At 44.9% G+C, this 13052-nt stretch overlaps 2 protein-coding genes across 63 annotated transcripts in view; one reads left to right on the forward strand and one right to left on the reverse strand.

Annotated features, from left to right (window-relative positions):
• Nucleotides 1-772: 772 nt before the first annotated feature.
• LOC126986675 (keratin-associated protein 6-2-like) overlaps nucleotides 773-13052 on the reverse strand; it is a 34901-nt gene continuing 22621 nt past the window's right edge. For 2 of the 13 annotated variants that reach the window (XM_050843013.1, XM_050843006.1), the window contains exons 4-5: nucleotides 6853-7149; nucleotides 773-844 (exon numbers count right to left, since the gene is read on the reverse strand). In XM_050843013.1, coding sequence (XP_050698970.1) covers nucleotides 6854-7149 — 296 coding nt within the window. In that variant the 3' untranslated portion in view covers nucleotides 773-844; nucleotide 6853. Of the gene's footprint in view, nucleotides 1206-1376; nucleotides 1525-6852; nucleotides 7405-8426; nucleotides 8585-13052 lie in introns of those variants that run through there. The other 11 variants (XM_050843021.1, XM_050843018.1, XM_050843023.1 and 8 more) reach the window with 11 other exon arrangements.
• The window catches only part of LOC126986669 (keratin-associated protein 21-1-like), a 28155-nt gene continuing 18826 nt past the window's right edge, over nucleotides 3724-13052 (forward strand). For 5 of the 50 annotated variants that reach the window (XM_050842964.1, XM_050842974.1, XM_050842971.1 and 2 more), the window contains exons 1-2: nucleotides 9421-9548; nucleotides 9723-10011. In XM_050842964.1, the coding sequence (XP_050698921.1) occupies nucleotides 9537-9548; nucleotides 9723-10011 (301 nt within the window). In that variant the 5' untranslated portion in view covers nucleotides 9421-9536. Of the gene's footprint in view, nucleotides 3790-3963; nucleotides 4442-9420; nucleotides 9549-9722; nucleotides 10078-10183; nucleotides 10259-13052 lie in introns of those variants that run through there. The other 45 variants (XM_050842967.1, XM_050842978.1, XM_050842973.1 and 42 more) reach the window with 21 other exon arrangements.

The following is a 13052-nucleotide window of genomic DNA, read 5'->3' on the forward strand; positions in this document are numbered from 1 at the left end:
TTTTATTCTGCAATGAATTCCTGCTTCAATTCCACCCTCATTCCTTTGTCTCTTACGCGATTACCTATGATAGTCAACTACGTATTTCATCCCATACGCTCAACGTAACCTGTGGGAAGGAGGTCATATACTCGTATAATTAAATGGTCGTATAATGGCCAAACAAACCTCACTCATACAGCACTTACGTAACAGTTGACCTGGAACAAGAACCAGGGTAGTGTGCATAAAACACCCTACCGCCATTATAGACAAGTGATGTGTGAAGTCATGTGTGCATGGCTTCACATCATAAAAAAGACAAGATTGCGGGCGGAGAGAGTGCGGAGGTAAAGATTGCGGAGGATGAGGGGAAGGAGGGAAATGAGAGGGATGGGAATAGGGGAAGCCATGGGTGGATGTAGTTGTAGACAAGTCAAATACGCCACGCCTCACCTTTTCGAATGAGCGAGTCAGGCTTTCCCATCACAGTCAAGAGTAAACACTAACCGCGTCAAGCAATTCGGTCAAAAATTAGTGCGAAACCGTGCGAAAGCACCATGCTGATCAGAGCCTTCGTTTTAAAGACACTAAAACAGTGTCACATGGTCTGACATGTATAGTAGTCCCAAACACTTTAGACGTGATGGAGTACAGATGTGAGGGAGCACACAGGTCTAAGAAAATTCTGCAAATTACATTACCTTCGTATTTATACTCCTATATATTACAAAAGGTATAATACCTATATATTGAAATAAAATAATAGTTAAGATTTGAAATAAAGTAATAGTTAAGATTTATTAGCGTAGATTTATTAGCGTATTATATACATATTCTCAATCCGGTTTGTGTACACTTAAACCTCAGTACCCGTAATATCCACGGCCATAACCACCGGACCCGCCACTTCCTCTATAACCGCCATAGCTTCCGTAGCCGCTGCCGCCTTGACTCCCATAGCCGCCGTCATAACTTCCATGGTCGCTACCGTAGCCGCCGCCATAACTTCCATATCCGCTACCGTAGCCGCTGCCATAACTTCCATAACCACTGCCGTAGCCTCCGTAACTGCCCCCGGGATGTCCCCCGCCGTAGGACTGGCCGCCATAGCTCCCGTAGCTGGTAAGGCCGCCCCCGCTTCCCCTACGGCCATGGCTTGGGTCAGGCATGGGATTAGCCATAGCGGAGGCCACCAACACACACAGGCAAAGCACGCCGAACACCTGAAACACCACAGAACACTCATACACCAAACTTTTTGGGATCCTCCCTACCAACACATTTAAGCTTTGAAATGATACCATCATCAAATTAAAGTATCGTGGTACACACGCATACACACTGCCCAACGATATGTAAATAATGCATTAACAAACTATACGAGCGATACTCACAGCCTTCGACATGTTGACTTCAAATGTGGAACTCCGCGAGTGGTGCTGACCAGGACTGCAGCACCCTCATATATACCCTCCGCTGCCTTCCCCCCTTGCCCTGCCCCGCCCTCTACCCTTCACCTCAACCTAGCTCGAGCCACACTTGGGTAACGGAGAGAAAGAAAAAGACTGCTCAGAGGCTAACGGCTGTTTCATCAGTCACTCAGAGTAGGCAGAGGAAGGGGCTTGTTGGGCTCCTGATGAGGAATGAAAGGCACTAATAATAATAATAATAATAATAATAATAATAATGCTACTAATACGACGGCGATGACGACGATGAATAATAACAATAATAATAATAATAATGATAATGATAATGATAATGATAATAATAATAATAATAATAATAATAATAATAATAATAATAATGATAATAATAATAATAATAATAATAATAATAATAATAATAATAATAATAATGATAATGATAATAGTAATAATGATAATGATAATGATAATGATAATGATAATAATAATAATAATAATAATAATAATAATAATAATGATCATAATAATGATTTAATTGCACCAAGTTTTTTTTTTTTTTTTTTTTTTTTTACATTGCTGCCTATTGCGCCGGTAGGCTTCTTCGCGGTGGAACCTGATGGTCGGTCCAAGGCTTCTTTCCGGTGGGTCCTGATGGTCGGCCCAGCCCGTTCTGGCGCAGGCGAGTGTTTATAGTGGCGCCATCTTGCATTGGCTCATGCTGCCCTCCCAGAGCTCATTTTTGATCCTAGAATCTAGAGTCCGGGTTGATAGGTGGTCTTCTGGACAGCATGTGGGTAGTTTTAAGCCACTCGGCGGCGGCTGAAAAATCCCAGCTTGGTGGCACCGGGCGGGGATTGAACTCGCGTCGTCCTGAACACGAGGCCGTTACTCTGACGACTCAGCCACCGTTATCTGACCCAAACTCAGTACGTGTCTAAATCATCGATGATACACCCTTGGAGCCACTTCGGGGATGTTAGTGTGCCCACAACACACTAACATCCCCGAAGTAACTCCATGGTTGTATCATCGATGATATAATCTTCATGGACTCAGACTGATGGGACATAAGGGCTTGGTAGTGATATATTTTAGTTCAGTGGTTCTCAACTGGTGGTCCATGGTGACTTTTTGTGTGGTCCACAGGATGTCCACTGTATTTGGTAATAAACTGGGAAATTAATGTACATAATTTTGAGTTTTATTGAATATTCAGAACGGAGAATTAAATCAAAATAGATAATAGACCATTCATTTTATTATATCATTAATATTTAAAAAATATATTGCCAATCTTTAAGTTGTAGTTGCTAAGTATCACCGAGTCATTATTTGTTTCTAAATTTAATCTATTATAAAACGAATATCCATGATTTACTGTACGAATAGAGGTGAGGAGCCATCTTGTCGACACAAAAAGTCACCATGGACCACCAGTTGAGAACCACTGAACTAAAATATATCACTACCAAGCCCTTATGTCCCATCAGTCTGAGTCCATGAAGACCAGCATCCCTATAGCATTATGCCTGAAAGGGGAAACCCACCATGGAGGTTTCTACACGAGTAATAATCTAACGATGGAGTTGGCAGTTTAATAACAATCGTTTACTTCTTACTCATATCTAGATCGTTCCTAAAACTTAACCTTGTGATGTGTGCGTGAAACTTACTGTTGGTAGTAGGGAGGATGTTCCAGGGAGGCTTGTTATGGGAGGAAACATCTTTATGAGCGATGATTTAATTGCGTCAAGTTACCATTATCTGACCCAAACTCAGTACGTGTCTAAATCATCGATGATACAACCATGGAGCCACTTACTGAGTTTGGGTCAGGTAATGGTAACTTGGTGCATTAAATCATCGCTCATAAAGATGTTTTCTCCCACAACAAGCTTCCTGGAACATCCCTCCCTTTAACCACACAACTATTATAAACTGGAGCCGAGGTTCACTGTGCCGAGGCAGGTGTTGAACGCTCCTCGTTATATTAACACTTGTCTTCTTCTTCTTATCATTATTATTATTATTATTATTATTATTATTATTCTTCGTCGTCATCGCCGTCGTATTAGTAGCATTATTATTATTATTATTATTATTATTATTATTATTATTATTATTAGTGCCTTTCATTCCTCATCAGGAGCCCAACAAGCCCCTTCCTCTGCTTACTCTGAGTGACTGATGAAACAGCCGTTAGCCTCTGAGCAGTCTTTTTCTTTCTCTCCGTTACCCAGGTGTGGCTCGAGCTAGGTTGAGGTGAAGGGTAGAGGGCAGGGCAGGGCAGGGGAAGGCAGCGGAGGGTATATGAGGGTGCTGAAGCAGGGGTCAGCACCACTTGAGGAGTTCCACATTTGAGGTTAACATGTCGAAGGCTGTGAGTATCGCTCGTACAATTCGTTAATGCATTATTTACATAGCGTTGGGCAGTGTGTTTGCTTATGTACCACGATAATTTATTTTGATGCTGGTATTACCATTTGAAAGCTTAGATGTGTTGGTAGGTAGGATCCCAGAAAAGTTGGTGTATGAATGTTCTGTCGTGTTTCAGGTGTTCGCCGTGCTTTGCCTGTGTGTGTTGGTGGCCGCAGCTATCCCATGCCTGACCAAAGCCGGGGACGCGGGGGCGGCCATACCGGCTACGGGAGCTATGGCGGCCAGTCCTACGGCGGGGGCCGTCCCGGAGGCAGTTACGGAGGCTACGGCAGCGGTTATGGAAGTCAAGGCAGCGGGTACGGCAGCGGTTATGGCAGTCAAGGCAGTGGGTACGGCAGCGGTTATGGCAGTCGAGGCAGCGGGTACGGCAGCGGTTATGGCAGTCAAGATAGCGGGTACGGCAGCGGTTACGGCAGTCAAGATAGCGGGTACGGCAGCGGTTATGGCAGTCAAGGCAGCGGGTACGGCAGCGGTTATGGAAGTCAAGGCAGCGGGTACGGCAGCGGTTATGGAAGTCAAGGCAGCGGCTCCGGAAGCTATGGCGGTTATAGAGGAAGTGGCGGGTCCGGTGGTTATGGCCGTGGATACTACGGGTACTGAGGTTTAAGTGTACACAAACCGGATTAAAGAGAATGTATATAATACGCTAATAAATCTTGTGAACTATTTTATATTTAAATATGGGGGCTATCCTTGTTTTGTAATATATGGGAGTATAAATACGAAGGTAATGTAATTTGCAGAAATTTTCTTAGATCGTGTGCTCCCTCGCGTCTCGAACAGTGTTTGGGACTATAATACTATTCATATCAGACCCTGTGACACTGTTTTTTCGGAGTTCCTTCTTTTCAAACGGAGACTCTATCCATTATGATGCTTGATGTTTGGCAGTTTTACACACCGATAATTTTTTGACACGTGCATTGCCGGACGCGGGTATAGTGTTTACTAGACTTTTGATTTCAAAACCTGCGTGAGCCGGTTATTTTTTGACACGTGCATTGCCGGACGCGGGTATAGTGTTTACTAGACTTTTGATTTCAAAACCTGCGTGAGCCGGTTAAACTCTTAACAGGTGGTTGTGACTTTATTTGACTTGGTGGATACCAACTACCTCCACTCCTGGCCTCCCTTACACCCATCCCTACAATTCCCTCCCTTCTCCCCCGTAATCTCTCCGCCTCATCTCGTTGTCACCACAGTCTTATTATCGTAGTTTCGACCACTTTGTTAGTCTCTATTCTTTTTTCAAATCTTTTTCAAATCTCTACCTTCGTTTGTTTTACCATCTCTCTCTCTTCCCTGAACTCACCGTAGTCTCAAGCGTTGTCTCGAGCACTTTATTTCTTTCATCTTCGTTTTCCATCCTGCCTTAACATTTCTCCTAGGCGTTCACCCTCAAACCCCTCCATGATTCCTGTTCCAGCGTAACTGTTGCTTAAGTGCTGTATGAGGTTTGTTTGGCAATTATAATAGTGAACTGAGTGAAAAACTCACTCGGTTCACTCTCTGGTAAAGAGGGGGTTGCTCAACATCGTTGGGTCCGCCTCAAAGTTCCTTTCAGGGACGGCAACCGACGAGGACGTGCGCGATTTGCGGGACCACTACAACCGTGTACTGTCCTTTGCTGCCCGAAATCGCAGGGTGATCAACGCAAATTGTAGAGAACTTCCGCGATTGCATATTAACATTGAGGAACTGCTAGAGCAAACGAATAAGATGGTAGCAGTTATTAACATAGTTGTCAAGAAGATCGACCAGGTGAATCAGTTTCTCCTAGATCAGGCCTTGCATGTACTGGAAAACGTCATTAACTCGGTCGCAACGGCGAATCAGCAGTATTATTAGCAACATGGTGGATGCGGCGCACGGTAGAGTCACACCTGCCTTGTTCCCTTTACACGATTTGAGAACGACTATCCATATCGGGTATCAAAATTATAGTCTCAAGCCTTTGTTCAACCCAGACATGAGTCAATATTTTTACCCCTTGATTGAGTCCAGCCTCACGCCAGATGCCATAATCATTCATGTTCCGTTTCAGACGGCGGACGTGTTTGAGGCCCATGAAATTGTTCCATTTCCCTTCTCCGCTAAGGACAGTGTGTTAGCCCTGGACACGTAATAAAGTGCTCGAGACAACGCTTGAGCCTACGGTGAGTTCAGGGAGGAGATAGAGATGGTAAAACAAACGAAGGTAGAGATTTGAAAAATAGAGATTAACAAAGTGCTCGAAACTACGCTAATAAGACCATGGTGACAACGAGAGATGAGGCGGAGAGAGATTACGGGGGAGAAGGGAGGGAAATGTAGGGATGGGTATAAGGGAGGCCAGGGGTGGAGGTAGATGGGGAATACAAGTCAAAGTCACATCCACCTGTTAGAGCGTGTAACCGGCTCACACAGGTTTTGAAGTCAAAGTCGAGTAAACGCCATACCCGCGTCCGGCAATGCGGGTGTCAAAAAATTATCGGTGTGAAACTATGCCAAAGAACCATAATGCATAGTCTTAGTTTGAAGGACTTGCTAAAAACAGTCACAGGGTCTGATGCTAAAAACCGTCACAGGGTCCGATGCTAAAAACAGTCACAGGGTCCGATGCTAAAAACAGTCACAGGGTCCGATGCTAAAAACAGTCACAGGGTCCGATGCTAAAAACCGTCACAGGGTCCGATGCTAAAAACCGTCGCAGGGTCCGATGCTAAAAACCGTCACAGGGTCCGATGCTAAAAACCGTCACAGGGTCCGATGCTAAAAACCGTCACAGGGTCCGATGCTAAAAACCGTCACAGGGTCTGATATGGATAGTATAGTCCCAAACACTGTTCGAGACGCGAGGGAGCACACGACCTAAGAAAATTTCTGCAAATCACATTACCTTCGTATTTATACTCCCATATATTACAAAACAAGGATAGCCCCCATATTGAAATATAAAATAGTTCACAAGATTTATTAGCGTATTATATACATATTCTCTTTAATCCGGTTTGTATGCTTAAACCTCAGTACCCGTAATATCCACGGCCATAACCACCGGACCCGCCACTTCCTCTATAACCGCCATAGCTTCCGTAGCCGCTGCCGCCATGACTCCCATAACCGCTGCCGTAACCGCTGCCGCCATGACTCCCATAACCGCTGCCGTAACCGCTGCCGTAACCGCTGCCTTGACTCCCATAACCGCTGCCGTACCCGCTGCCTTGACTTCCATAACCGCTGCCGTACCCGCTGCCTTGACTCCCATAACCGCTGCCGTACCCGCTGCCTTGACTCCCATAACCGCTGCCGTACCCGCTGCCTTGACTCCCATAACGCTGCCGTACCCGCTGCCTTGACTCCCATAACCGCTGCCTTGACTTCCATAACCGCTGCCTTGACTTCCATAACCGCTGCCGTACCCTCCGTAACTGCCCCCGGGATGTCCCCCGCCGTAGGACTGGCCGCCATAGCTCCCGTAGCCGGTATGGCCGCCCCCGCGTCCCCGGCTTGGGTCAGGCATGGGATTAGCCATAGCTGCGGCCACCAACACACACAGGCAAAGCACGGCGAACACCTGAAACACGACAGAACATTCATACACCAACTTTTCTTGGATCCTACCTCCCAACACACCTACCTCCCAACACATCTAAGTTTTGAAATGGTAATAGGCGTACCTAACATTACCAAATATGGACAGACTTTGCGGAGAGAGTTTTTTTGGGAGCCATTAAAGGTAATGGCTAAAGTAGCTTAGCCGGATGCCATTAAAGGTAATGGCCAAAGAGTAGCTTAGCTGGATATTTTGTTTATTAATGATCCAAGAGACATTCTAGAGGTAAAGCAAAGTATGTGCTTATCTTTGTATTCATACACACTGGTAATATTTGTGGAGTCTACATTCACTTAATGAAATTTATTGTGAAACAGTCAAATTCGTGTCACTAGTAAAAATGAAACTAGTAATTTAAGCTTTGTCACCATGAAATACACAAATCAAAACATGAAAGCTCACGAAGTCAATAACTTGAATCACTTTCTTGGCGCAGTAAAAATGTAATTTTAGGTAGAACCTATTTTAGGTACCTGATACCCGCAAAATCGCAGGCTGCTGCTGCCTCCGCCACAGATTGCCAAATTGTCATACTCTGCCGATTATATTTCCCGACTTCCTACCCCAAAACAGTCTCCTGGGCTCCAAAAACTAAACAGATTCATATTTATCGTTAAAGAGGAAGATCCTAATGTTTCTTGGGCAATATTTAGGAGTCAAAAAAAAGTTAAATAATATGCTCAGAGTATTACAATCTGGCAACAGTAGCTATACTATTCTCATATTCGGTTTATTGAATATGGTGTTAAAAATATTCATAATTTACTGTTAAGTTAATTTTTGGTTAAAAGGATTTTTTTTTTTTTACGAGACAAGCAACATTACCTTCTTTTACTTAGGAAAACTCCTGAATCCTGGATCGGCTATGGTATTGTCAGGTGCGCCTATAACAGCATCAAAATAAATTATCGTGGTACATAAGCAAACACACTGCCCAACGCTAAGTAAATAATGGATTAATGAATTGTACGAGCAATACTCACAGCCTTCGACATGTTGACTTCAAATGTGGAACTCCTCAAGTGATGCTGACCCCTGCTGCAGCACCCTCATATATACCCTCCGCTGCCTTCCCCCCTTGCCCTGCCCCGCCCTCTACCCTTCACCTCAACCTGGCTCGAGCCACACCTGGGTAACGGAGAGAAAGAAAAAGACTGCTCAGAGGCTAACGGCTGTTTCATCAGTCACTCAGAGTAGGCAGAGGAAGGGGCTTGTTGGGCTCCTGATGAGGAATGAAAGGCACTAATAATAATAATAATAATAATAATAATAATAATAATAATAATAATAATAATAATAATAATAATGCTACTAATACGACGGCGATGACGACGACGAATAATAATTGCACCAAGTTACCATTATCTGACCCAAACTCAGTACGTGTCTAAATCATCGATGATACAACCATGGAGCCACTTCGGGGGTGTTAGTGTGTTGTGGTCACACTAACCCCAGTGGCTCCAAGGTATCATCGATGAATTTAGACACGTACTGAGTTTGGGCCAGGTAACTGGTGCATTAATCATCATCGCTCATAAAGATGTTTCCTCCCATAACAAGCCTCCCTGGAACATCCCCGCTCCCCTTTAACCACACAACTATTATAAACTGGAGCCGAGGGTTCACTGTGCCGAGGCAGGTGTTGAGACGCTCCTCGTTATATTAACACTTGTCTTCTTCTTCTTATCATTATTATTATTATTATTATTATTATTATTATTATTATTATTATTATTATTATTCATCGTCGTCATCGCCGTCGTATTAGTAGCATTATTATTATTATTATTATTATTATTATTATTATTATTATTATTATTATTATTATTATTATTATTATTAGTGCCTTTCATTCCTCATCAGGAGCCCAACAAGCCCCTTCCTCTGCCTACTCTGAGTGACTGATGAAACAGCCGTTAGCCTCTGAGCAGTCTTTTTCTTTCTCTCCGTTACCCAGGTGTGGCTCGAGCTAGGTTGAGGTGAAGGGTAGAGGGCGGGGCAGGGCAAGGGGGGAAGGCAGCGGAGGGTATATATGAGGGTGCTGCAGCAGGGGTCAGCACCACTTGAGGAGTTCCACATTTGAGGTTAACATGTCGAAGGCTGTGAGTATCGCTCGTACAATTCGTTAATGCATTATTTACATAGCGTTGGGCAGTGTGTTTGCTTATGTACCACGATAATTTATTTTGATGCTGGTATTACCATTTCAAAGCTTAGATGTGTTGGGAGGTAGGATCCCAGAAAAGTTGGTGTATGAATGTTCTGTGGTGTTTCAGGTGTTCGCCGTGCTTTGCCTGTGTGTGTTGGTGGCCGCAGCTATGGCTAATCCCATGCCTGACCAAAGCCGGGGACGCGGGGGCGGCCATACCGGCTACGGGAGCTATGGCGGCCAGTCCTACGGCGGGGGCCGTCCCGGAGGCAGTTACGGAGGCTACGGCAGCGGTTATGGCAGTCAAGGCAGCGGTTATGGCAGTCAAGGCAGCGGTTATGGCAGTCAAGGCAGCGGGTACGGCAGCGGGTATGGAAGTCAAGGCAGCGGGTACGGCAGCGGGTATGGAAGTCAAGGCAGCGGGTACGGCAGCGGTTATGGAAGTCAAGGCAGCGGGTACGGCAGCGGTTATGGAAGTCAAGGCAGCGGCTCCGGCAGCGGTTATGGAAGTCAAGGCAGCGGCTCCGGAAGCTATGGCGGTTATAGAGGAAGTGGCGGGTCCGGTGGTTATGGCCGTGGATATTACAGGTACTGAGGTTTAAGTGTACACAAACCGGATTAAAGAGAATATGTATATAATACGCTAATAAATCTTGTGAACTATTTTATATTTAAATATGGGGGCTATCCTTGTTTTGTAATATATGGGAGTATAAATACGAAGGTATATAAATACGAAGGTAATGTAATTTGCAGAAATTTTCTTAGATCGTGTGATCCCTCGCGTCTCGAACAGTGTTTGGGACTATATATCCATATCAGACCCTGTGACACTGTTTTTTTCGGAGTTCCTTCGTTTCAAACGAAGACTATCCACTATGATGCATGATGTTTGGCACGGTTTTACACACCGATAATTTTTTGACACGTGCATTGCCGGACGCGGGTATGGTGTTTACTAGACTTTTGATTTCAAAACCTGCGTGAGCCGGTTAAACTCTTTAACAGGTGGTTGTGACTTTATTTGACTTGTATCCACCAACTACCTCCACTCCTGGCCTCCCTTACACCCATCCCTACATTTCCCTCCCTTCTCCCCCGTAATCTCTCTCCGCCTCATCTCTCGTTGTCACCACAGTCTTATTATCGTAGTTTCGAACACTTTGTTAGTCTATTCTTTTTTTAAATCTCTACCTTCGTTTGTTAGTCTATTCTTTTTTCAAATCTCTACCTTCGTTTGTTAGTCTATTCTTTTTTCAAATCTCTACCTTCGTTTTTTACCATCTCTCTCTCCTCCCTGAACTCACCGTAGTCTCAAGCGTTGTCTCGAGCACTTTATTTCTTTCATCTTCATTTTCCATCCTGCCTTAACATTTCTCCTAGGCGTCCTCCCTCAAACCCCTCCATGATTCCTGTTCCAGCGTAACTGTTGCTTAAGTGCTGTATGAGGTTTGTTTGGCAACTATAATAGTGAACTGAGTGAAAAACTCGCTCAGTTCACTCGGGTAAAGAGGGGGTTGCTCAACATCGTTGGGTCCGCCTCAAAGTTCCTTTCAGGGACGGCAACCGACGAGGACGTGCGCGATTTGCGGGACCACTACAACCGTGTACTGTCCTTTGCTGCCCGAAATCGCAGGGTGATCAACGCAAATTGTAGAGAACTTCCGCGATTGCATATTAACATTGAGGAACTGCTAGAGCAAACGAATAAGATGGTAGCAGTTATTAACATAGTTGTCAAGAAGATCGACCAGGTGAATCAGTTTCTCCTAGATCAGGCCTTGCATGTACTGGAAAACGTCATTAACTCGGTCGCAACGGCGAATCAGCAGTATTATTAGCAACATGGATGCGGCGCACGGTAGAGTCACACCTGCCTTGTTCCCTCTACACGATTTGAGAACGACTATCCATATCGGGTATCAAAATTATAGTCTCAAGCCTTTGTTCAACCCAGACATAGAGTCAATATTTTTACCCCTTGATTGAGTCCAGCCTCACGCCAGATGCCATAATCATTCATGTTCCGTTTCAGACGGCGGACGTGTTTGAGGCCCATGAAATTGTTCCATTTCCCTTCTCCGCTAAGGACAGTGTGTTAGCCCTGGACACGTCCCCGTCTCATGTCTTAATCGCGAAGGATTTCGCTCTGTATTCAACGGGTAGCTACTCCCTCTTGCAATATTGCAATATGACGGTCTTCAGGCGATTCTATTGCTCTGCGTCTCTTTTTGCCTTCCTACCGGTTTGGGGAAGAGTGTGCGAGATCGCCCTCACCCGGGTGAACGCGTGTGACGCCCTTTCCCTGTGCCCTTACAAGCAACTACCCCCAACACCTGTTTTCCATAAGAACTTGCATCTACATTATTTCTATTTTCCTCAGTCCTATGTATCAGTAATCTGCCCGGAAGGTACCACTTATCAACGGGTTATATTGGTCACTATGCCATTGCGGTAACATGCTATATCCGCTCCACTAACATAACGTACCCGTCCGTCTGGTTTTCACTGCAAATATTTCGTTCGGTTCGGATCCTGGCACTCAGTGGTGTTCATTTGGGATGTTTTTCACCGTTAATACAGTTCCTCTGATTTCATCCCATCATACGCTCAACGTAACCTGTAGGAAGGTCATGCACTCGTACAACTTTCAATGGTTGTATAATTGCCAAACAATCCTCATACAGCACTTAAGCAACAGTTACGCTGGAACAGGAATCGGGAACAGGAATCAGGGAGGGGTTTGAGGGTGGACGCCTAGGAGAGAAATGTTAGGCAGGATGGAAAATGAAGATGAAAGAAATAAAGTGCTCGAGACAACGCTTGAGCCTACGGTGAGTTCAGGGAGGAGATAGAGATGGTAAAACAAACGAAGGTAGAGATTTGAAAAATAGAGATTAACAAAGTGCTCGAAACTACGCTAATAAGACTATGGTGACAACGAGAGATGAGGCGGAGAGATTACGGGGGAGAAGGGAGGGAAATGTAGGGATGGGTATAAGGGAGGCCAGGGGTGGAGGTAGATGGGGAATACAAGTCAAAGTCACATCCACCTGTTAGAGCGTGTAACCGGCTCACACAGGTTTTGAAGTCAAAGTAGAGTAAACGCCATACCCGCGTCCGGCAATGCGGGTGTCAAAAAATTATCTGTGTGAAACTGTGCCAAAGAACCATAATGCATAGAGTCTTAGTTTGAAGGACTTGCTAAAAACCGTCACAGGGTCTGATGCTAAAAACCGTCACAGGGTCTGATGCTAAAAACCGTCACAGGGTCTGATGCTAAAAACCGTCACAGGGTCTGATGCTAAAAACCGTCACAGGGTCTGATGCTAAAAACAGTCACAGGGTCCGATGCTAAAAACAGTCACAGGGTCCGATGCTAAAAACAGTCACAGGGTCCGATGCTAAAAACAGTCACAGGGTCCGATGCTAAAAAACAGTCACAGGGTCCGATGCT

Source organism: Eriocheir sinensis, chromosome 62 (assembly GCF_024679095.1).
Source record: "Eriocheir sinensis breed Jianghai 21 chromosome 62, ASM2467909v1, whole genome shotgun sequence".
Lineage (NCBI taxonomy): Eukaryota > Metazoa > Arthropoda > Malacostraca > Decapoda > Varunidae > Eriocheir > Eriocheir sinensis.